The 25,277-nt window shown below is 41.2% G+C and overlaps 1 protein-coding gene across 3 annotated transcripts in view; it reads left to right on the top strand.

Moving 5' to 3' along the window:
• si:cabz01090165.1 (uncharacterized protein LOC100333421 homolog) overlaps window positions 1-25,277 on the top strand; it is a 295,771-nt gene that overhangs the window by 256,815 nt on the left and 13,679 nt on the right. For all 3 annotated transcript variants that reach the window (XM_047594882.1, XM_047594880.1, XM_047594881.1), the window contains 5 exons: window positions 1,428-1,668; window positions 7,996-8,208; window positions 8,344-8,654; window positions 24,293-24,476; window positions 24,563-24,797. In XM_047594882.1, coding sequence (XP_047450838.1) covers window positions 1,428-1,668; window positions 7,996-8,208; window positions 8,344-8,654; window positions 24,293-24,476; window positions 24,563-24,797 — 1,184 coding nt within the window. The remainder of the gene's footprint in view (window positions 1-1,427; window positions 1,669-7,995; window positions 8,209-8,343; window positions 8,655-24,292; window positions 24,477-24,562; window positions 24,798-25,277) is intronic.

The following is a 25,277-nucleotide window of genomic DNA, read 5'->3' as shown; positions in this document are numbered from 1 at the left end:
CGTTGGTCTGCTTCTGCGTTATTAGGCGGCGTCAGGTCCAGGGCTTCGCTCCGAAAATCGCAGCTCTGTCCTCGGAGACAGAGAGAGTCGTGTTTTTCATCTTATTCTGTGATGCAGTGTTTTTTTTTTTCTCGGTGTGGGGGGGTTGAACCCCTTCACCTCGTTCTGCTCCATCTACTTCTGCTGTAATTTCATATCTACGTTGTTGAGAGAAGAGAACAAACAGATTTGACTTTGCTGCTGATCTTGCACAAAGAGGTTGTTTGATATCAGCAAAACGAGTTTAGTAACTTTTCATCCTCTCCTCATTCACAGTCTCTTCTCTGGTTTATCTTCTGACCATAGGTGCATCTGGAAATTTATCACCTGGAGAGGCCTGCGAGGCCCTGCTCTTTTCTCTCTGGAGCTCATCGTGTTATTTTGCTTCGGTTTTTAATTTATCATTGTTTGTCATTTAAACTGAATCTAAGTGACGTGGTCTCAACACAAATCCAGGCTAGCGTGAGGAAAATTACAAGAAGTGAACATGAAGTGTTTGGCTTCAATAACTTTAATAAGAGGATGCAAATACACAAGACAGTCATTCAGATTGAAAAAACTTTATTTAGACACTTTTAAGTGCAGCTTCAGATGAGACTTATCTGTAGCTGCTGTGTTCACTGAAAAAAGGATTCGAAATAGATTAGAAGTGAAGTTTAGAAATAAAAAGGTTCTGTGAAATGTCTGCGTCGTTCCTCATTTAATGACAGTAATAAGAATCATTAACCACTAACTGAGCTCAGAAAGGCCACACAGACTCGCAAATGTCAACCATGTTTACTTCCCTGAGCTGTGGATCTGATATTAATTATCTTTATCAGTTTAGCTTCATCAGTATCATCAGAGAACAGGAAACAGACAATAGATGTCTCTTTTGTCCCAGTGAGTGTTTCCATGGTGTAAAATCTGTCCAGGTCACACGTCCACATGCTTTAAAGTCACATCCATCGTCACCTCCCTGGACACATGTGGAGCTGGAGAGATGAAAGACTTTCCTCCGCTTCTAAGATTTAGGAAAAAAAAGTGTAACTGAAAGTGAAGAAATGATTGAATCAATCTACTTTTAAACGACTGAATCTGAGCTGCAGACGGAGACTGGACGGAGGGACAGTTCAGACCTTCCTTCAGATGTGTGGAAGCTGTTTCTAGATCCATCAGCCTCCTGTAGACGTCTGTGGTTCTTTAAGCTTCTGGCTGATGATGTTTGATGGAGGAAACAGGAGAACTGATCCATCCTTCCCTCTGCCTGGACTCAAATCAGACGAGGAATTAAAGTCATATTAACGATTAATCAGGGAATAAAAGTTAGAAATGGGCTCAGAAATGAAATGAAAATAAGGTTCATCCCTCTAACTCTATCCACATTCTGTGTCTCCATCCATCCTCAGGCTGGACATGACGTCCAACAAGCTGAAGAAAATCCCCCCTGACCCGCTGTTCCTGCGCATCCCCGTCTACGCCAAGATGAAGGGGTCTCCTCTCACGGCGCTGGTGCTGAGTTTTGGTGGGAACCCGCTGCACTGTAACTGTGAGCTGGTGTGGCTGCGCAGGCTGACCAGAGAGGACGACCTGGAGACCTGCGCCTCGCCCCGAGACCTGGCCGGGAAATACTTCTGGACCATCAGAGAGGTGGGCTCAAGATACCGCGTCAAAAACAGAGGGAGATTACATCAGATTCACCGTATATAGATATAGTCCAGGTCCACGCACAATGAACCAGAAGTTTAAAAAAGATTTGCTTTTTGCAATAATAGAGAAAAGGACAAATATACAGTGGGGGAAATAAGTATTTGATCCCCTGCTGAATTTGTAATTTTGCCCACTTCCATAGAAATGATCAGACTCTGGTTTTTATGGTTGTTTACTGGTTATGGGTATAGACAGAATATCAATCGAAAATGCATAAAAAACACACAATCTAAAAGTTATAAATTGTTATGTATTTTATTAAGGGAAATAAGTATTTGATCCCCAACAATTCACTTAGAATTCAGGCTCCTACAGATTGGCTGGTGCGCATGTGGCACACAGCTGTGTTCAGTCAACTAATTACCAATACTCCTGATCTTAACTCGTCATGTATATAAAGCACACCTGCTCTAAGAATCAGTTTCTTACATTCCAACTTCTACAGCACCATGGGCAAGACCAAAGAGCTGTCAAAAGATGTCAGGGACAAGATTGTAGACCTGCACAAGGCTGGTATAGGTTACAAAACCATCAGCAAAAGGCTTGGTGAGAAGGTGACAACTATTGGTGCCATTATTCGCAAGTGGAAGACCCATAAAAGGACCATCAACTGTCCTCGGTCTGGAGCTCCCCGCAAAATCTCGCCTCATGGAGTGAGGATGATGATGAGAAAGGTGAGGGAGCAGCCTAAAACAACACGGCAGGAGCTTGTAATGATCTGGAAGCAGTTGGGACCTCCGTCACCAAGAAAACAGTTGGCAACACACTGCGCCGTTATGGATTGAACTCTTGCAGTGCCCGCAAGGTCCCCCTGCTCAAGAAGGCACATGTACAGGCCCGCCTTAAGTTTGCCAGTGAACATCTAAATGACTCAGAGAAGGCTTGGGAGAAAGTGCTGTGGTCTGACGAAACCAAAGTTGAGCTATTTGGCATTAACTCGACCCGCCGTGTTTGGAGGATGAAAAAACGTGAGTATGACCCAAAGAACACCATACCCACGGTTAAGCATGGAGGTGGAAACATCATGTTTTGGGGCTGTTTTTCAGCAAAGGGTACAGGGCAACTTCACCGCATTATGGGGCCAATGAATGCAGCCATGTACTGTAACATCTTGGACAAAAACCTTCTTTCCTCAGCAAGAACACTGAAGATGCCTCGTGGGTGGGTTTTCCAACATGACAATGACCCAAAACATACTGCCAGGACAACAAAGGAGTGGCTCAAGAAGAAGCATATTAAGGTCATGGAGTGGCCTAGTCAGTCTCCAGACCTTAACCCGATCGAAAACCTGTGGAAGGAGCTGAAGCTCCGAGTTTCCAAGAGGCAGCCAAGAAACTTGAAGGATTTAGAGACTGTCTGTAAAGATGAATGGGCCAAAATCCCTCCTGCGCTGTGTGCAAACCTGGTGACCAACTACAAGAAACGTCTCATCGCTGTGCTTGCCAACAAAGGTTTCTCTACAAAGTACTGACTTGTGTTGTGCTTGGGGATCAAATACTTATTTCCCTTAATAAAATACATAACAATTTATAACTTTTAGATTGTGTGTTTTTTATGCATTTTCGACTGATATTCTGTCTATACCCATAACCAGTAAACAACCATAAAAACCAGAGTCTGATCATTTCTATGGAAGTGGGCAAACTTACAAATTCAGCAGGGGATCAAATACTTATTTCCCCCACTGTACGTAGCATGAAAACTACTCATTAAGCAGAACCACCATGACACGAGTAATATCAAACTCAGCCTTTAGTTATTCACGAGGAAAAATACTTGGTCACAGCTACACATGAAGAAAAACAGACATTAAGAAATACACTACAGACTAAAAGTAAAAAAAAAAAAAAAAAAAACTGTGAGTTCTATGTATTCTTTTGAGATTTGCATTAAACCAATGAAACTATGATCTTTTATGTACAAGTTTGATGTTCTTTCAAACTTTTGGCCTGTAGTTGTAAATTAAAATGCAATTAAAAAATAATAAAATAAAATAATAGATGGGTGGGATAAATGATGGTGCTCAGCAGTGCAAAACTTAATTTCACATTTATTTCACATTTCAGTCAAGTTGTTCTGATCATCACCGAGTTGAACGTATTTATTCGTGTTCACCGTTTAGGGATTGATCTTTTATGTTTTATTGAGGAGCCCGTGTCTGAACCCTCAGAGATGATTCTGGACCGCGGCTCATTGTTAAAGCTCTTACCGGTGCTCAGCTGAACGATGAGTCTGGTCCCAGAGACCAGCACCATCCTGCTCTGGAGCAAAGCCTGATGATTTTCTGCTGTTTTAACTTTGTCCTCCGTGGACCCGTCCCTGCGTCGCGTCTCCAGGACACACGAGCGAAGGCAGATGTTTGGCGTCGCAGAGGAACCAACCGTCTGTCGAGTGCATTCGTCACGTTAGCGCTTTATCTCATAAGGAAACATTAGGAAGATAAAAGGTTCTGGATTACGTCCCTGCAAATGCGTGGATCTGGTTTACTGAGGTGTGTGAAGCCACGAGGGGCAAAGATGAGGCAGATGTTTGGCCTTTACCCACATACATGTGGTTCAGTTGGTTTATTTAACAGGAACCGAGCACATTAAATAAACATCACTGCAAATATGGCAATAAAGCTTTTCTTCGTCCCAGCTCCCTGGAGAGTTGTTACAAAGGCAACGTAGACGAGAACAAACTCAGATTTTATTCAATAAAATATGAACGTGTGGAGAAATGAAAGAATTTAACCACATCGGCGCCAGAATTACACCTGGATCTTTACCACTGTTTAAATGAGGCCTAACCTGCAGCCCCAGGGAGACAGAAAGGAAAGACATGTGCAATAGTAATGTCTTCATATTAGTCTCACTCTTACTTTGGTCGAGAGCTGCAGTTTTCAAATCCACTGAACAGTGACAATAACGGACTTTCATTGCATTTTATCCATTTTCCACAAATGTGCAACATAAACAAAGACAGATTTAATGAAACTTAACTTGGATTTAACAGAAGACACGTTAAAAAGAGTTCAAATACACGAGGAGCTCAGAAACGTGAGGGACAGAACATAGAAGGTGAGCAGAGCAGAACCGACGAACTGACACTTTGAATTTTGCATTTTCATTGGTTCACATTTGCCCTTTGGCAACAATAAAATAAAACAGAATAGAATAGAGTTTATTTGTCAGTATTTTTATTTGGCACAACTACATAACTGAACATGTGCACTGGGTTTATTGTGTTTCCCTGAGTCGAGCTTATTAACATTGAAACGGATAAATATAAAGTCTGACATTAGGGAAGCTCTAATCTACTGTGCAGTCATACACATTATTTCCTCTGTTTTCTTGAGCTAATGAGTTATTTATCTCATGGTCCAGGGAAACAAAGTTTTTTATTTAATCCTAGAGTTCTGTCATACGTGAGCTGCCACGCTGACAGTGGATGCTCCTAACACTAATGATGTAGTAATAACACTAGTGACATAATGTATTAGCTCTACTGTACGTTGAGCTGTTTCTCTGTGGTTAATGTTTGATAGATAATGATTAAGTTTCTGGAGATCTGGAACAAACAAAGCTTTGTTTTCCCAAAATAATGAGATAATTAAGTCGAGATCTCGAGAAAACAGAGGAAATTAACTCGTCACGGGAAAATGGAGGAAATAATATGTAGGAACCAATGGCCACTTAGTTTCAGTGCATCAGAATAAATATGATTATTATATAAAGAGTAACTCATCAGGAGACATTTTGACTGTAATTATCAGGTATTTGAGTTTTCCTCCTCCTCCTCTGGCTTTAACAGCACCGTGACATAAACGAGACATTCACTCCTCGAGGGATAATTTCATGAAGAGTCTGAAAAGCCAACGAGTTAAAGTGAATAATCCAAACTGTGATTTGATTTTTCACTTTCGCACTGAAGTTGTGACTCTTGCAAATCTTCTCAACCCTAAAACGAAACCTTTCTTTTCTTTTGCTGACATTTATTCAGAAATGTTCTGGCAACATTAATTAAAGGTCAACTGAGGAAAACGGTTCATATCAATAAAAGCAAAGTGTGATCATGTAGTAAATAATCCCAGAACACAGAACTCCAGACAGAAAGTCGGGGGTGACGTAATAAAATGTGCAATAAATCCGTATTTCAACTCGTCAAGGGACAGAAATAGTAAAACCCACAGCGACATGCAGCATTAGTCGCTACTGTGCATGAATGTTGCATGAATTTCATTTGAGTTATACTTCTGGCTGCAGGCGAGCTCTGTGCAGGTCACATGATCCAGTCTTATGGTGTTTAATAAAGAGCCTATAGGACAGCAGGGTCTGAGTCAGCTGGTTTGGACTAAAGGTTGAGGGAGCGTTGTGTAGCAGCAGATCTATGCTGATACTCTGAGAGATAAGAGCAGAATTAAGTGTTCTTACCTTAAAGATGATGATACATCCACCTGGAGAGGCCTCGACCCCACCGGGCAGCCTGAGAGCTCCTGTGATAAGTGGAGGTGCAGCAGCAGATAAAGGGGGGATTAATTGGTATCGTCTTAAAGAGGAAGACGCGCAGACCTTTGACTCCCCTCCAGTAATAGCCAGGGACCTCCCTCAGAGAGGGGCTGTAGGATCACTATAAGAGGATTAGCCTCGATCCCGAGACCTCGGTGTCACTGGAGTGTCAGGACATATTAATGCTAAAAGAGGTAATAGCCTCTTTACCACTGTGAGGTCTAGAGAGAGTCCACCACCTGGACCAGAGGTCATCAGCCATCAGCCATCAGCCATCAGCCAAAGCTGCTCCACCGCCACAGACTTTAGGGTTATATGGACGATCTATTCACTCATAAGACACTAAATGAGTCTTGGTGCTGTTTTACCTCTAAAAGCTCAACTCTCACCCTCTCACTCTTCTCCATCACTCCGGGGAGCAGCACAGTTCAATCCCAGCCTTTTACCCAGAGCTTCAGGAGCAATCGAGGGGCCGAAAGTAATACCGGGCCGAGAGGCACTAGTGGTTTATTTGAAGCTGCAGCCCGGCGGTCATCAGGTCAGCAATCATCTCTGCTGGTAACAAGACTCAAGCAGAAAAAAAAGAAATGAGAAACGGGGGTTTGGAGACGCACTGCGTGGTGGGAATGATGAGTAAGCCCCGATAAGCCCGGGCTCGCTCCTGCCTGGCCTCGCGGTAATACTCCGCCAGGGCTGGCGCTGGATTTACGCCGGCTTTGGAGCCACTGGGTGGGTTTTAAATAATGCAAGGGCTGAAAAACTCTGAGATCAGGCTGACATCACTTTAGTCTTCATGTGCAAACAACTCAACTCCTTCTGAAACTCTGGAGCTGGTGGAGGAACCCAGGAAGTTACTCAGATATTTTAAAAGTATTTTAACCAGAATCAGCTTTTCTCTTTTTGACAGAATTCTCCTGCATTCAACGGTTCTGTGACACATAAGAAATCAGCCTTGACAAACAGTAGTGAAAGGAAAAATAGTAAAGAAAAAAATTATATTTATGTTTTCTTTAAAAATAAAAATAGAAATCAATAAATAAATGTAAACTTATTTTAATTAAAAAAAATAGAAATAATAAAAATAAAAATAGAAACGTAGCTAAAAAAATACAACAGTATAAGCAAATATATAATATAATAAAATATAATAATGTGATATAGGAGAAACAGGCCTAAGATAGTGAAGAAAAAATACATTTACATTTATTTTTTAATTAAAAAATAAAAATAAATTAATAAATAGTTGAAAGTTATTTTAAATAAAAATAAAAAATAATTACAAAATATAAAAACAGTTGATGATGATGTATAAATCTGGATGATGAAACAGGATGAATGATAAGATACAAAAATATTAATATCACATAAGAAAACATGGTTAAAAAAATAGTAAAAGGTAAAATGTGAAATAGGCGTAAGATAATAAAGAAAAAAATATATTTATTTTTTAATTTAAAAATCAAAATACATTAATAAATACATTTAAAGTTAATTGAAATTAAATAAAAAATATATATATAAAAAATACAATAGTATAAGCAAATATATATGACACACATATATATAAGACGATGTATAAATCTACAAGGAATGTGAGTAAATTTACTGCGTTGGAAGGATAAATAATAATATGCAGTAATATTAAATTCAGTATTATTAGTCTAGACTCTATGTTCTGTTGGGAAGTTTTATCTATAGCAGTGGAAATTTGAATGTCTCATTCATGTTGAACTTTAAACACAGACTTTAATGTTTTGTTGTCTCCTTCGTCCTCTAACAGGAGGAGTTTGTCTGCGAGCCGCCGATGATAACCCGTCACACCTCCAAGATGTTCGTGATGGCGGGTCAGGAGGTGAGCCTGCGCTGTAAATCCATCGGAGACCCAGAGCCTTCGACGCACTGGGTCAGTCCGGACGGGAAGCTGATCGGGAACACGTCCAGAACCATCTGCTACGAGAACGGGTCCCTGGACATCCTCAAGGCCTCGGTCAAGGTAAGTGACTCCTCAGCTCACCATCTTCTGTTTCTCTGCATTTGAATCTTTCTTTCTGGAGTTCACTGCTAATCTTTTGTCTCCAGTATAAAACTAACGAACTCCTGGTTCATCCACCTGTTTGATGTTCTGTAGGACTCTGGGAAGTTCACGTGTATAGCGTCTAACGCGGCCGGAGAGGCCACCGCCCCCGTGGAGTTAGTCGTCAACCCGTCTCCGCACTTTGACCCCAAGCTGGACCCCGACCCGGGGCCCTCCGACATCCCCACGTCCATCAAGTCCAACGTGAGCGGAGGCCACGCCCGCTCCGACCAGCAGAGGGTCAGCGTGTCCGACCTGACGTCCACCTCCGCCACCATCCGATGGCCCCCGCAGAACCACATCCCAGGGGTCCGCATGTACCAGATCCAGTACAACAGCTCCACGGACGACATCCTCATCTACAGGTAGGAGGGACGGGGGGAGTTCAGCTGCTCCTTCAGCCGTGGAGTAACTCACAGCAGGAGACGGTTCAGATTATCTGTCTGAGACTGAGCTCCTTACACTGGTCTCACTTCTACCACGACACCCACTCAGTGTCTCCTCTGTCTGGTCGATCCAGGCTTCCTGATATTTGCACTGTGAGTGAACGTTTTCATGCTCTCTCGAATAAATCCAGTCGTTTTAGTTCGGAGACTCTGTGAGCTGCACGAGGAGTCAAAGCTAAGCTAGTCAAAGTGTTAGAGTAATATTTGACAGAGACGTTGTTATTGAATTAGTTTATCAGGCTGCATCCAGGGAGTCGTCTCAATATGTTCCTCTGATACTGCTCTGAAGTGTTCAGCTAGATTCAGCTTTATTTATTTATTAAAGAGGAGTTCATTAATAATAATATATAGGAATATATGTAGCTACAGTAGTGAGTATGTTTGGATGACCCCTGGTCACTCACGCCCTTAATTCTGCAGAAATTTGAACCTTAATATAATTCAAACCAATTCTAGTCCTAAAAATATGACCTCCTGTATAAATGTCATGAATGCACACATGTGTATTTGTGCTGTAAAGATGGACATTTTAACATGGAGGTCTATGGGGATTGACTCAGAGTTCAGATCCAGCCTCTTGTGGTCATTAGTGGAACTGCACATACACTGTTGACTTCGCGTGTTCTGAAAAGGTGATTTGGTTTCAGTCGTCAGATGACATCAGCTCTTTGACTCTAGTAACTAACCCTGTTCTGGCCACTTAATCGGTTGTAGAGATGAACTCAGGCGTGAGACGTGGGAGGAGACAAAAGAAAAAAGGTGACGTGATGATGGAAGATAAGATGAAGGCTGAGAGATCAAGACGATGCAGCAGTAATAAAATAAAGAGAGTAAGAGGTAAAAGATTTAATAGAAAAGACAATATGAAGACTAGTGAGTGAGGCAAGAACGTTAAGACGAATGTAAAGATGTGATTTAGTTCTATTTGATGAAGGAGAATCAATGCAGAGACGGTTCTTTAATTATACGTAAAGATAATTACACATTTAGACGAGTGTAAATGAAACAGAGGCACCTTCATGTTTTTACTATCAGTAAAGTAAAGGAGCCATCAGCCTCCGGACCCAGTGCAGCGTCCTTCATTTGGTGTAGACCCCCCATCACTGACCACCGGACGGTCCCTCTTAGCCAGCTGTGTCGCCTAGCAACACGAAACCAAACGCATAATCAAATGTTATCATGGCCTGCGACGCTCTGGGACCCGCGGCGTCCCTCAGGATTGATCCGTGGGAGGATGTGATGGTTTCTTCCCCCTGAGAGGAACAGAGTCGCTGTCACAGCTCAGTGTTTTTGTTCTTATCTCCGCTCACACGTGTCCTACAGAGTGCAGAGGGTCAGTGAACTGTTCCTGTTTCATTCCTTTGATTGATGACTGTTACTGCTCAGATTTCTCCGGATTAAATGAAATTACACTGCCGGTCAAACACATTTCTTTCTTTTTTTATTGGAACGGTTGCAGTTTAACGTCTCATTTTACTCTGAAATGAAGCAAAAAAAGGAATCAATATAAAACCCAACATATATTCTAAGATTCGAACGCCTCCAACAACATTTAGATGCTGTTATGACCTGAATAAACGTGTTCCATCTTTTTCTATGTACTCAAAACAATACTGTTTTTTTTCTGTGTAATTCATATCATCATTATCACCAGCTCCAATAAAGCAAACGGTCTGTTTCATCTAAATATAAACTAGTTAAAGGGAATGAGATGGCAGTTAATTCACTGTTTCTTATTAGCTGATTATTTCCTTCTGTTAAAACCCAACACAGTCATTAAACGGAGCTAATTGAAGTTTCTTAACTTCCTTTTATCTCTGGCCCAGATTTGTCATTTAAGTTTCATATAAGAGACGACTAGTCGGCTCTTCTCGTGAATACTACACGCTGATGATTAAATTAGTATATAGAGTACGGCTACGTGCATAAACCTGAGCTAATATAGGTTTAACCTCCTTTAAGCTTGTCTGACCCAGACTTGTTGTTTACCTGAAGAAAAGGCTTCAGTTCTAAGTTAAGAGGAGATGGGATGATTTTTCGTAGCTCTTGTGTAGCAGACAGGGAGTTGTGCAGGTGTTATTTGTTTCTGGGGATGTTCTACGTAGCCTCTCCTGTCTGCTGTAGGAGCCCGAGGGCCACGGAGAAGCAGCCTTCTTATGTTTTTAAAGGTCAACTATTTGATCCTCTGACTCGATGGGGAAATTGAAGTGAGGGAAGCAAAAAATAATAACAATAATAATAAAAAAAAACCTCTCTGCCTCTTGCTTTTATACCAACTGTTGTTGTCGTTCCCTGGAGCTCAGCGTTTACTCCGTACAGCTGCTCCAGTGGAGCTCAGACTCTGTTCGCTGGTGGAAAGCAAACAGCTGATCATCTGAAAAAGAAAATCTGTTGCAAGGTCAAATTCTTTGTTTACTAGAGACTATTTGATATTAGTGCACCAGTGTCAGTCTGCTACTTATTACTCTGTAACAGAGGAGATCAGGACGCCCCCTCTGGCCTCTGCCAGTCACAGCACTGAGCCTCATCATCTTCACTCTGCTCCGCTGAGCTCTTCTCTTCTGTTTCTGTAATTGCCGTCGTTTTTCCGACCTTGTTCTTCCTCCTCCTTGGTGTCTTAGAGGGAGGGGGTCTCCAGCTTTATGTGGACATGCACTTATTTAACGGAGGCATCTGATGCAGCAGCTTTAACTTGGAGACACGTTCTATGAGCTCGTCTTGACAGAAACATAACGCCACCAGGAGTTTTTAATGAATACATCGGCCGCTTTAATGCAGGGGCATTGAGAGGGTGAAGGAGGAACGTTTATCTGGGAAACGTGAAACATGAAATGTAAAAGTGTGGAGTGATAGAGCTGAATCTCTAAAACTACGGAGGTGGACAGGGACAGGACCCCCTGGAGTACGGCGGGACATTCACTATAGGACAAAAGTTTAGATGCAACATCAAATTACTACATAAAAGATCAGAGTTTCACTGGTTTACTTATCAAAATAAAGATGAGTATTATATAAAGAGTAACTTATCAGAAGATATTTTCTGTAATTATCAGGTATTTGAGTTTTTCTTTCTTCATAGTAACCTCCTCCTCTAACAGCAGCGTGACATATATGAGGATATTTATATGCAGTTAAAGTGAATAATCCAAACTGTGATTCGTTTTGTAAATTTTGCATTGAAGTTGTGACTCTTGCAAATCTTCTCGACCCTAAAACTAAAACTAAAACTTTTCTTTTACTGACTTTTATTCAGAAATGCTCTGGTAACATTAATGTTCACTGAGGAAAATGGTTCATATCAATAAAAGCAAAGTGAGATCATGTAGTAAATACATCCCAGAACACATAGAACTCGGCTGGTTTTTAAGAAAGGAATCGTTCCCCGAGTAGAACAGGAACATGTAGCATGAAAAAAGGGAAAGGACCTTCATTTAACAACCATTAGACAAAAAGAATAGGTCTCTTTTATTCCTATTTTAATTACAATTTAAAAGAAATACAAAAAAAGTTACAAAAATTTTAAAAAGTAGTTTTCTTTTTTTCTTTTTATTTCTGCTGCTGTTGACATCATTTCAAAGATCAGATTGAAGCGTAAGCAGCAGGTTTCTGCTCAGAGTTCTGCAGATTTTATGAACGTTTTACTTATTTTTTTCATTGAAGATGTTGGAATAAACATGAGGTGTGGACTGAAGAGGAGGGAACTTTGTTTCCCTCTCAGCATTTCACCTTCAAGACAACCTTCAGTCATCTCCTCAAAATAAAACAACACACAGAACAAAACCGATACGATAGCATCAGCTGCTTCTTCAAGATGACGTCCTCTTACCTGAGGTCTTAAAAATAACAAACGCATCATTTGTACAACAGTATTCTCCATAACCGATCATAAATGCAGTCTGCATTTTAAGCTGAGCCAGTGCAGTCCTCAATTACGAGGCGCTGTCAGCTAACAGCACACAGTTCTTTCAGTTTCTCATGTTTGGCTGCAAAGTGAAACCTGCAGCCTCAGTGACAGCATCTCTTCCTGCTCCGCTGTAATGAGACCAGCTCCTCTGCTGAGGCCCGTGTCCGTCTCCCTCTTCCTGAAGCTAACTCTGAGACAACGCTTCCCTCATTAAAGGCTCAGCCTCCTGCTCAGCCTTTCCCACAAATGGCTCATCCAAATCATGCGCTAACCTTTATCTTCCTGGGGAAAGCGGAGGGAACGCGCCTGCTGTTCTTCTTCAGCCTGTTTCACACTCACATTAGGGAGCTGCCCAGTTCTGCTGAACTGCATTAACTGTGTGAACCGAGCAGCTGCAGTCGGCCGGCGGTTCATCCTGCAAGTTGTCAGGGGATTGTGGGAGAGAGAGAGACTCATTCAGCCGCTGGTCTTCCAGTCCGGAGCTGCCGGCTGTTCCCTGCAGGCTGCTGCTGCTGCTGCCCTATCATAATAGCACGACAAATTGAGCAATGAAAATGTTTCAGAAGTTCACTGGAATTCAGTGACCATCTCTGCGGTTACCACTGCAGCCCTCGCCACGGGGGAACACACCAACAAATTATGTGTTACAGATGAAATAATCCTGCAGCTCCTTCAGCGCTCACACTTGTTCTTTGTGGCTCCTCCTCCTCCTCCTCCTCCTCCTCCTCCTCCTCCCCCCCTCCCCTCCCCCTCCTCCTCCTGCTCCTCTTCCTCCTCCTCCTCCTCCTCCTCCTCCCCCTCCTCCTCCACCTCCTCCTCCTCCTGTGGTGGAGGACGTGACACTGTGCAGTAAAAGGCCTCAAATGCATCTTCACGTAATAGTCGAAGGCTGGATGTTTGAACCTGGACAAACCTCAGGAAATATATCTGCCATTAACAGTCTGAGACCCTGCGTCCACATATGAGGACGTTAAGTTTCAGGTTTGTAACATCAGCGACATTTTTACTGTCCATTATATTTATTGACTCATTTCATCCCTTTTGGCACCTTCCTTGACTCAGGGTTAGAACCAGCCACTTTATGTCAGTTTGTCATGTGCAGTAGTTATTTTCTCTTTGTTTATGTACATTTTATACATCATTAACATAATTGTCACATTTGAACGTTTGGTATTTGTTTTGGTATTTTTATTGATTTTGAAACATTAAGTCAAAAAATGATTTAGACAATTATGCTATTAGGCTTAAAAGACGATATCTTTAAATGAATCAATTCAATTGTTTTTCTTTGAACCTGATTTAAAGACGAATGCATATATATATATTCATCTTTAAATCTCACTTTTGTACATTTTATGTTTAACTTTAGCATCGTAGGCCTTTGAGGAAGCTGTTTTCAGTCCTGTGTCTGTGTTGCACATGTTTATTATCAATAAAGCAGATTATGACTTTGACTTTATAATATGTAGTGAAATAAAACATATGAGCTACTTTATGTTTAAAGAGAACAGTCAGTTTTTATTCTTCTTAAGTCCTACTACTCCCAAAAACCTTGGAGAAATTAAAAGTGCATAGCAAACAAACAAGACAGAATAAAGTAGTAAAGCTCTGAACGACTGCTAGCAGAGACTTTAACTGCGAATTTAAATTGTTATCTATGGTACATTGCGGAATATACAGCTCTGGAGCATAGTTCATTAAATGCACATAGTTTCATAGTGTACTGGTGGTTCTTCGCACTAAAAAAATGTATCACTGCACATGAACGACTGAACTGTAAAAGTCTCAAAGACCAAAGAGATTAAAGTTCCCTTGGTTTAAATATCTAACGGAACATCCAAACATCTGATTCATCAACTCTGTCTTGACTGTCAATCTGAGTAAAGATCAGAAAAAGGAGCAAATCAGGTCTGAGGGAAGAGGAGAGCTGGTATGAACTGGTGTGTACCTCCTCCTCCTCCTCCTCGTCCTCCTCCTCGTCCTCCTCTGTGCTGTGTTTCTTTTAATTCTCAGTTTCCTCATACACTGAGGTTCTCAGTTCAATGTGCTGCACCAGCAAAAAAAAAAAAAAAAAGAATTGAAGTGCTGAGATAACACTAACACTAACACATCGACATTTACTCCTCTGTCTGGGTGGGACGAAAGGGGAGGGGAGGATTTATTATGTTATCTTTTTATTTTTTTTTTACAGTACTCCCTCCTTTCTTCCACATGTCTGCCCAAGGGTGAGAATAACCTGACCAGCTTTATCCTTCACCTCTTTTCCTTTGTCTCTCTCATACACTCTAAGGATTATGGGTCCAGGGAGAGATCAGCCTCTGTCAGCACCAGGAAATGAATCTATTGATTCTCTCTCCTTTAATATTCTCGTCTTTTTCCTCTCCTTCTGTCCCACACCAGTGTGTGTGTGTGTGTGTGTGTGTGTGTGTGTGTGTGTGTGTGTGTGTGTGTGTGTGTGTGTGTGTGTGTGTGTGTGTGTGTGTGTGTGTGTGTGTGTGCATGAAAGGCTTCATGTGGGCGTGTGAATTTGAATTTCTATGCACGCTAGTTTTCTAATTACCATCCCGCCTGCCTCTTGAAGGAGAGATTAAAGAAGAGGGAGATGGATGGATGGATGCATGGATGGATGGATGGATGGATGGATGGATGGATGATGGTGATGGAGCAGGAGACTGTGCTGCAGTGCGGTGAATAAGAAGGAGATGTTTGTTTGACTCAGCTGATCCAGAGATAGGTTCATGGACGGAAGGAAGGAAAAGGGAAGCAAGGTCTCAGCTGATCATATTCTGCTGAGATGATGCGGCATCAGGTTTCCCCTTTCACAACTCCTCCTCCTCCTCCTCCTCCTCATCACTCCATCAGCCCTTTACACTGAGAGGCCATCTTCTTTTATTTCTACTTCTTCCCTTCTTCCCATACAGTACACATCTCAGTCTGTTTTCTCCTCTCAGACTCATGTCACTTTGTCCCACTTCTCGGCAGAAGATGACAGTCGGGCTTTTAGGCTGAGATCACATCAGAAAAGGTTTTTTTCCTCCTCAAACTCTCAGCTCAGATCGCGGTGTCTCCCCATCACTCAGCAGGAGGTCAAGTCTGTGCTATGTAAAATTCAGAAGGAGGTGCTTTAGTGTTTCCATGAGTGTCAGTCAGTTTGGTTTCACAGGGAAATAACTAAACATCAGCTACAGGAAAAGTTTCTTGGAAACTTTAGCTAGTACCTTGCTAACAGTGGCTCGAGTTAGCTTCCTAGCCCCCCAGCTAAGAGCAGCTCTTCCTAGCTTCCTAGCATCACAGCTAATAGTAGCTCAACCTAGCTTCCTAGCATCACAGCTAATAGTGGGTAGCTCTCCCTAGGTTCTCAACTAATAGTAGCTGTTCCTAGCCTCCAAGCTAATAGTAGGTAGGTCTTCCTAGACTCCTAGCCTCCCAGCTAATAGTAGCTCTTCCTAACCTTAAAGCTAATACCAGCTCTTCCTAGCCTCCCAGCTAATAGTGGGTAGCTCTCCCTAGGTTCTCAACTAATAGTAGCTGTTCCTAGCCTCCAAGCTAATAGTAGGTAGGTCTTCCTAGACTCCTAGCCTCCCAGCTAATAGTAGCTCTTCCTAACCTTAAAGCTAATACCAGCTCTTCCTAGCCTCCCAGCTAATAGTGGGTAGCTCTCCCTAGGTTCTCAACTAACAGTAGCTGTGCCTCATGAACTCACCAGCGCGGCTGCATGTGTATAATAAGTTGTTAGCATAAACCCGACCTGAGGCCTCTCTCTGACCTTCTCCTGCTAATGACGGCAGCGCTCTTCTCTACCACCTGTCATTCTCTGACTCACTTTGTCCACCTCTGTTTCCATCCACATCAAAGAGATTGATTTTGACCAAAAAGCCTTTGCTCTGGGATTTTTTAGTTAACTCAGTGTCTTCAGTTCCTGTTCAGCATGTTCTACCTCATTTCTTGTCCTACACTTAACCTCTTCTCATTCTCCTCTCTTTCTTTTCTTATTGACATTCAGAGAGGCAGTGAGGCTGAGTGCATGTAGAGAAAGTCTGATCTTGTGTCTAAGGTGTGGAGAGAATGATGTATCTGTGTCCTGTATATTTTATGTTATAGCCTAATCAGCCTTTCAGGAGTTGAGTGGACAAAAAAAGGCAAAATAAAATAAAGAAAATGCTGATTTGTTCCTGGTATAATAAACCTCTCCCTGGTGATATTGGATCAGTGGTGAGCTCTTCTTCATCCTGCCAGGTGATTCCCTCAGGTCCTGTCCTACCTGTATACATCTGACTGTATGATGTTAATTACAAAATTAGCATGTTGGACGTCTCTCTGCCCATTGGTGCACCTTTATTCTGAGAGTCATAGTTGGCATGTTCCCACCGCGCTTCTGTGGTTTACGTCTGGTGGAAACGTACTAGGCAGTTTAGAGTTTCATTGTTTTCTGATCCATCTGCTTTGAGGCTTTTTTGGTGTTTGGTTTATTCCTTCAGTTTCTTTCTTGTGTTTTCTCTCAGGGAAAATACAAACTTATAACCTCATCATTTAGTTTAAACCCCAGAACATTTGTCAGTCGTCCAAAAACCAAAGACAACTACACTTTATTTTTTAGACGTTTAGATTAATGACCAGATACTCACTAGAATTAGAGGAAATTGTCTTTATTGTATATCCATTCAGGAGCTGAACCTCATATCAGCTTTGCATGACATTAATTTCATTAAGAGCTCTTAAAAGGTTGCATTTAATTTCCCAAACCACCATTTTTCTGAAATTTTCTGCACACACACTGGGACTTTAATGTTTTGCACAAAAAATACTTGTTTTGCAATGTCTGTATCAGGGTTGTACAAGACTTTTTTGTTCAGGACCACATACAGAGGATTAAACTTCGCTTAGAGAATAAAATGAATAGAGGTAAATTAAAACTAGCCTGCGTCTCAGACCATGTGGTTAACTATCTGCTCTTGTTCTACAAACAGATGCGCTTGAAGCAACATTTCCCCACTTACATTTCTGCACTTGTTTGCAGTCTTGTGCATCTTCTGCTGTTTTTTGTCACATGTGGTAAATTTCTTTTACAGTTTTCCTTTTTTGTCTTGTTTTGTTATAGTGGCCCATAAATCTATTTACATGAATATATTATAATATCCATTAAGGAGCTAAACCTTTCAACAAAAAATACCTTTTCCGTGCACAATTAAAGGAACCCAGAAGGGTCCATGTGATGCTGCTTCTGGCTTTGCTCCTGAGAGATGAGTCTTATCCTTGTTGCAGCCGTCAGTTGAGTCATTCACTTTTATTTTTCATGCGAGGACAGGATCAGATATGCAGAACTGAGCTGTGCTCATTTCACCGTGAAGTCACTAATCTGTCTCATGGTGATGTGTCTTATTTGGCAGCTTAACATGGTGAGCCAATATAGGATCAAACCTGGAACCTTTCCTCTGAAGACGTTAAAAGATGTAGAGCCTCTTCTTTGAGGAGTGTGTCGTTTAAAGTGAATGGAAGCTTTCAGCCCTTTCATACATACACAATGTGAACCTATATAAAACCCAACCCTGGCTATGGCTCAGGTTTAGTGACACGCCTCGTAAAAATAAAGAATAAAATCCACAGTGGCTCCATTTGGTTTGGTTTGTGGCCGCTGCATTATTCAGAGAGTCCCGTTTCTCTGTCTATATCCTGAACGACGTATTTCACATCATTACGACCGCTGCATTATTCAGAGCCTTAAATGACATATTTAAACTGCAGCTATCTGGGATCTTTGCTGGCTTTTATTACGCAGAATGCTAACGCGTTCTCTGCCTAAGGCAACAGGAATATAAAATATAAAGTATAAGGAATAACCGTGACTGGCTGTAACGTATATCCATTTCATTTGAGTTCGTCAGACCTCAGCTTACTTCCAAACTATTTAAGGACACAGGTTCTTTGGCTCCCACTTTCCTCTTGGTCTCTTTTCTGGCAAACAGCTTCTACAAAGACCTCATACAGAGGTATGTGTCAGGGATGTTCTTGGTTTTGTTGAGTTGTCTGGTCTGGACCACCAAGCTTCATCTCCTTCCTCTCATTCAAACATGGCTCGTTCTGACTCCTGCTATAAGTGCATTTTTGTTGTTTTTTTTTTTTTTTTTGCCTCTGTGGGACTAGACACCATGACCTACGTAGCATGTAGCCTTCGCAGTTACAAGTCATTAATACGCTCGTCAGTCTGACTCGCTTTGAAAAAACACAGCACAAAACGTTAGTTTTGACGCTGTGTCTCTTTGGTCAGTCGGGTTCATTTTTGCTTCTTGCTTCACTCTCAACTTTCCTAATTATTCTTAACTAACCTTTCTTCAGTATGTTCAGTTTGACATTTGGTATTGATCTGATACTAAGTAAATACCGGACTAGTATCGCTGATACCGATACTTTTTACTTGAAATGTCATGATCATTGAATAACTTCATAACTTTGCCTTTAGTTACTTGATTATGATAAAACACAGGACAATACTTCAGTCAAATAAATCTGTTTCCATTAACTATTCCAATATAAAACAATTTAACAGTATAAAAATTTAATAATTCCTTTTTACTACACACAGTTGTTTTAGAAAAAAAAGTCATTAGTGCAAAATAAGAAAAAGGACCAATGTAACAACTGCTATAAAAAAATAAAAATAAAACGTGAACTGATTTTGTCTGGGTTTGGTCTTAAGTTATTTATCTGAGCTACATTACTCAGCTATAATCTTTCGGAAATCATTTGGTGACAATACAGCATGTATATTCAGATGAATGAAAACTAATGATTAATTCCATAATTTAACATGATACACAACTATTTACTCAAACAGCATAAATTTCATTTATTTATTTATTTTTAACAAAAAGTCTGGAAATTCAGGTCTGGAAAAAGGAAATTTCTGAATAATTAATAATTCATTAATATCAAGAATTTCTAAAAAAAAAAAAATGTAAAAAAAAAAATAATAATTTCACTCTGTGCTCTAAAATGTAAATATTGAACACAGCAAGTTTCCAACAGGTTATATTGGGAAAAGGCGATGGCTTCCATCTGATGACTCAGCTCTGACTTCTGACCTCGGAGGTAAATGAGGCGCAGCCACTGTATTTTGTGTGTATGGTCGAAGCCTCAGGCTGCAGAACGACTTCCTCCAGTGACGAGGAGGAGGAGGAGGAGGAGGCCACAGGCAACAATAGCTGCTGGACATTTCAACCATTAGTCTGACCCAGCACTTACAGACCAGAGCTCTATAATAGACCTGCTGCCTCTGCCCAGCGCACACAGTGACACCTTCCTCACAAACAAACAGTGTCTCTCTATGTCTTTTTCTGTTTTACCATCCCACACACACACACACACACACACACACACACACACACACACACACACACACACACACACACACACACACACACACACACACACACACACACACGGTGAAAGCAGCAAACACACACCCCCAGACACCCAGAGGGTTCAGGGGAGGCTTTATAATTCCATTTCTTGTCTGGTCACCTCTGCTCCAGCGTTGATAAATAGGAACTGCCGCGCACCACCTGACACCTGAATAATATATGGGACACACACACCGACCCACAGGTACACACAGGTACACACAGGTACACACAGGTACACACAGACAAAGGACAACACAGGAAGACACACACGTTTGCAGAGGGAGAGCCCGGAGGGGAGAGCGAACACACTCTGTGTCTGTGTCGGCTTCAGTCCTTCAGCCCAACATCATTATAATCCAGTACAGTTTGTTTGATTCACTAATTGAGCAGCTCACAGTTTACGTCCAAGGACAAAGTCACATCCGGCTGCAGAGAATAGTGTCCCTCCTATAGAATGTACTGAGATTTTAAACTAGTACATGCACCAGTCAGCCACAACATTATGACCACTGATAAAGAAGTAAACAACATTTAAACCACAATGTGACAATTCAATGTTCCGCTGGGAAACTTTAAGACCGGACATTCATTCATTGGACGGACGTCAGCGGACGTTATTTAGACATGTAGCACCCACCTAGACCAGACCAGACCAGACCAGACCAGACACCCCCCCCCCAACTCCTACCCACAGCAATGCCATCTCCAGTAGGATGCAGCCTGACACAGGCTCACACACAGAAACACTTTAGTAAGATATATAGGTGGGGACTGTGTTTCTTTTTCTTTTAAAATCCATATTTTATCACAAGGAAAAGTATATATATATATATATATATATATATATATATATATATATATATATATATATATATATATATATAAATAAAGTATACTGCCATATCGATACTTTTTTCCCACCCCTACTCAAGTCCATTCAGTGATGAGTCACCACAAGACCTACACAGTATTAGGAAGGTGGTCATAATGTTATGCCTGATGGGTGTGTGTGTGTGTGTGTGTGTTTGGGTCCAGTGTTAGCAGTAATGTTTCAGAGGGTTTCCTAGTTCTCTCTATCATCATTCCATCGATACCTCGGCCTCTGCAGCTCTGAATACTTTGTTCTTTCTTTTCTGTTTTCGTCAGCTCTTTTCTACAAGCTCTTCTCCCCCCGTCTCTCCTCCATCACTGCCACCGCCGCTCAGATTAGTTTAAGGAATCCAAACAGACCGGCACATGGTCCTGCCTGAGCGGCTTATACGTGAGGAGTTTGAAAGGTAGAACGTCACCTTCTGTGATGAAGAGGAGGGAGAAACAGATGTTACTCCTTCATGTAGAAACCAGGCTGATGGAGGATGTGACACTCGATAGAAATATAGTGGAGGAGTTCAGAAGGAGGCGACAGACTCTTTGTGTTGGAATATGGAACCTGGTAGTTATTATTATTATTATTATTATTAATTCTTTTTAAAGCAGATATCTGACCACATTTCTATAAAAATGGACTCCCTGTAATGAAACTAATTCAGTGTGGACAGAACAACTTCACCTCTACTACCATCTACTGTCTGCTGTAAAATAAATTGAAAGATAAATAACTTTAGAGGATGAACAGTTAACAGTGGCATTAACCCTTAATCAGTTCATGTTCCAAACTTCTCTTCTCTGATTGGCTGGAGGACTATCCAGTAGATTTCTTCCTCTGCATCACCGGAAACCCCATAATGAAATCCAGACAAAGAGTTACCAAACTCATGTGGAGATAAGACAGATAAATCTGGCTGAAGGGTAAAACTATTTAGCATCACATCTTATTAAATCTCAGAAGACAAGTTTCATATGCAGCATCTAATGGGATTTCAAGGAGGAGAAGAAAAACGTGCCAAACTTCAACACAATCCTCCTCATCATTTTCCAACCTAAAGGCCACTTTTTCAAAACTCATCATATCCGTTGCCTCAGTGACTCACTGCTTCTCTAATGGAGCCATTGAACGGATCCTGCTGTTCATAATTATTTTATTTTTGATCATCATCATCATCATCAGATGATGATGATGATCCCTCTGAGATAAAGAACCTCTTCTTCTAGAGAGTCCTGCTCAAGATGATGCAGTTAAAACACAGACAGAGAGAAAACAAATACAAGCAGATGATATAAAAATCAAGTGCATGTCGGCCTCAAGTCGTCTCAGTTTGGATTTAACTCAATGAGATGAAGTTGGTTTTGTATGAAGAGTGCTACATAAATACCGGTTGATATTTGATTTGATATTCCATGCACATGTTGCTTCTGCAGAGTGGACACAAGCCATTATTTCTTCTATTCAGAGAGGAATGAAGCTCCAAACCTGGAGGGATGCTGAGATGGACGACATGCTCTGCAGCACATATTTCATTTATATAGCGACGCATACGTCGTGTTTGATTTTTGAAAATCAGTTTCAGTTAATGGTCGGGTGTTAAAAACGTACGTGAGTGACGCCTCATTCTGAGCCAAAAACTGAAGGAACGTAAAGTTTGTGTTCTCGTCTCTGCCTCTTTTCATTCTGTCGTCTCATCTTCACCTTGTTCCTCCGCTGACATTTTGCTCCCTCCTCCTCCTCCTCCTCCTCCTCCTCCATCTTTCTCTTTTTCATCTCTTCTCCTCCTTGGCGTCTCCCTTGTTTGTTTTCTTTCCTCCTCTCCTTCGTCTTCCTCCCCCTCCTCTCTGGCTTTAATCTCACTCTACATTGTACCCTTTGATTTTCAAGTTGACAATTGAAAGTGCAACATCTCTTTCCTCTGTGTGTGTTTCCCTCCACTTCAATTTCCTACTTCAACTTCAGTCTCTCGTATTATCGGAGAAGCTCCTCTTTCTTTACCGGAGCCTCGTGTTACATTTTGACTGTCAGCACAACGGGGGCAGGAGTCATTACCACCGGCACAGCTGCTCCGTCAATAGGTAAAAAAAGAGTTGATGGAGAAAGACAAAGAGACGACGACTGTGACAGCAGCATAAGAGAGAGGTGGAGAAAACACGGGAAGCAAAGGTAGAAATGTACTGTAGTGCAGGTAAAACACCTTGGAGCTGGAACACTACTGGTCATCAGAGACGTGGTCATTTTAAATTAACAGGATTAAAACTTTAAAAATGTAATTCCTTTTTTAACGTGAAGCTTGGTTTTTGTGCAGTAGCTTCACAGGAGTCTAAATGACGGCAGCGGCTGCTCTTTATTTACCTCTGTTGGTCTCAAATATCCACATGAGCTGCATTATTGTTGAGTTTAAATCAAATCATAGAAGTTTGGTTTTTGGGTCAAAAACATTTATCTTTACTCCACCAGTGGGTATTAACAACGGTAACAAATCAATGGAAGAACTTATTTTACTTGGAAATAATCCTGGACCTTTTTTCTCAAAAGGTGCAATAAAAGTGAATTATTTCTTTCTGTGTTTGTCATAGTCAGGTGGGTTTATTTCTGCAGTGAGAAAAACTGAGAGCTTATTGCATGCAAGAGTGATTCTCAACTGGGGGTTCGTGGACCCCTAGTGCTCTGTGGTGTAAGTGCAAGGGTCCATGAAAATAAAATATCCATTGAAAAAGATCATATGACTTTATGGATTTATACAAATATTATTATTTCACTCAAATGACACAGAGGCTTTTATCTAACAAGACTTTTTTTCTCTAATTACATCTGTTTCATAAGTGCAATTTATTCTGTATTTTATTAAGAGATCCTGCTCCCGGGTTGCATTGTTCAAAGATTCTGCACGATGCTGTTAATACAAACTTAACACAATCTGCTTCATTTGGAATTATGAGGCTCCTACCATTCATTCCTAAACATCTGCAAGAAGTTGTCGTGGGAAACTCATTAACTTGCAGGTTCAGGTTAGTGCTTCAAATTAAGCTAATGTTACAAACAAAGAAGAAGATGAAGAGAGAAGTGCAGATAACAACACACACAATGATGTGCGTAGTTCTGCAGAAATACAAAGGTCTCCGTCCTCCTCCTGTAGTGATGAAGCAGGTCGTGTCTTCTGTGTGGTCGTGGGGAAAACTTGCTTCTTTGTCTTCTTCTTTTGTTTTGTCTCGGGGCGACATGGAGCTGGCTCAGGATGAAGGATGTACTGTGTGTCGTTCATGTCCTGTTTGTTTCTCATATGAACACAGTGAGGATGGAGTGTCATGCATTTCTCTGTTTTCTGGACCTCGTTGGAACAGCTGATGAATTAAGACGCCCTCCTCTGTCTTCTTCTCTCTCTCAGGATGATCCCAGCCAACCACAAATACTTCCTGCTGAGTGACCTGGCGTCATCGCGGGACTACGAGCTGTGTGTTTTGGCCGTATACGACGACGGCATCACCGCCCTGACCGGCACCAAGCTGGTGGGCTGCGTGTCCTTCACCACGGAGACCGAGTACGGGCGCTGTCACTCCATACGGGACCAGGTCGGTGCAGCGTGAGGCACAACAGCAACACGAAGCCGTAAAGGTTTATAAACCATTGTCCACATGTTTCTGATCTTTCCCTCCAGTTCTTGGGCGGCACCATGATCATCATCATCGGGGGCATCATCGTGGCCTCTGTGCTCGTCTTCATTTTCATCCTCCTGATGAAGTACAAGCTGCACAGTAACCACTACAAGCAGAAAGCTGTGGCGCGCCACGCCAACGTCTGCTCCCAGACCAACGGAGGAGGAGGAGCAGGAGGAGGAGCAGGAGGAGCCAACATCCTCGCCCTGCCTCCGTCCTCCTCCTCTGCAGGGCAAGGTGAGAGAAAAAAAAAAGGTGGTGGTCCTCTTTGTTAAAAAAAAAAAAAGTATTTCATTTAATTTTATTTAACACATGGAAACGCTTACAGGACTGAGACACATCATCTGTGTAGAACAGTAAAATATAAAAATAAATAAAAATAAAATACAAATAAAATGAGGAAGAGTAAGAAGAGCATAAGTACAAATAAAAAAAGAAAAATAATATTAAGTATTATTAAGTATTTTATAATAATAATAATACATAGGCAAATTTAATTAAAAATATATATTTTTAATTAGATTTAAAAAGGACAAAAAATATTAATTTTATTATAAATAATAATTATAATAATAAATTGATAAGCTAATAAACTCAGAATATATACTAGTCATATATAATAGAAAAGAATATAAACATAATAGTAAATAAAACTTATAAAATAAAAATAAAATAAAATAAAAATAAAATAAATTGAATCTAATATTTCAATAAAAT

Source organism: Mugil cephalus, chromosome 9, assembly GCF_022458985.1.
Source record: "Mugil cephalus isolate CIBA_MC_2020 chromosome 9, CIBA_Mcephalus_1.1, whole genome shotgun sequence".
NCBI lineage: Eukaryota > Metazoa > Chordata > Actinopteri > Mugiliformes > Mugilidae > Mugil > Mugil cephalus.
This window is presented reverse-complemented; position numbering and strand designations above follow the sequence as displayed.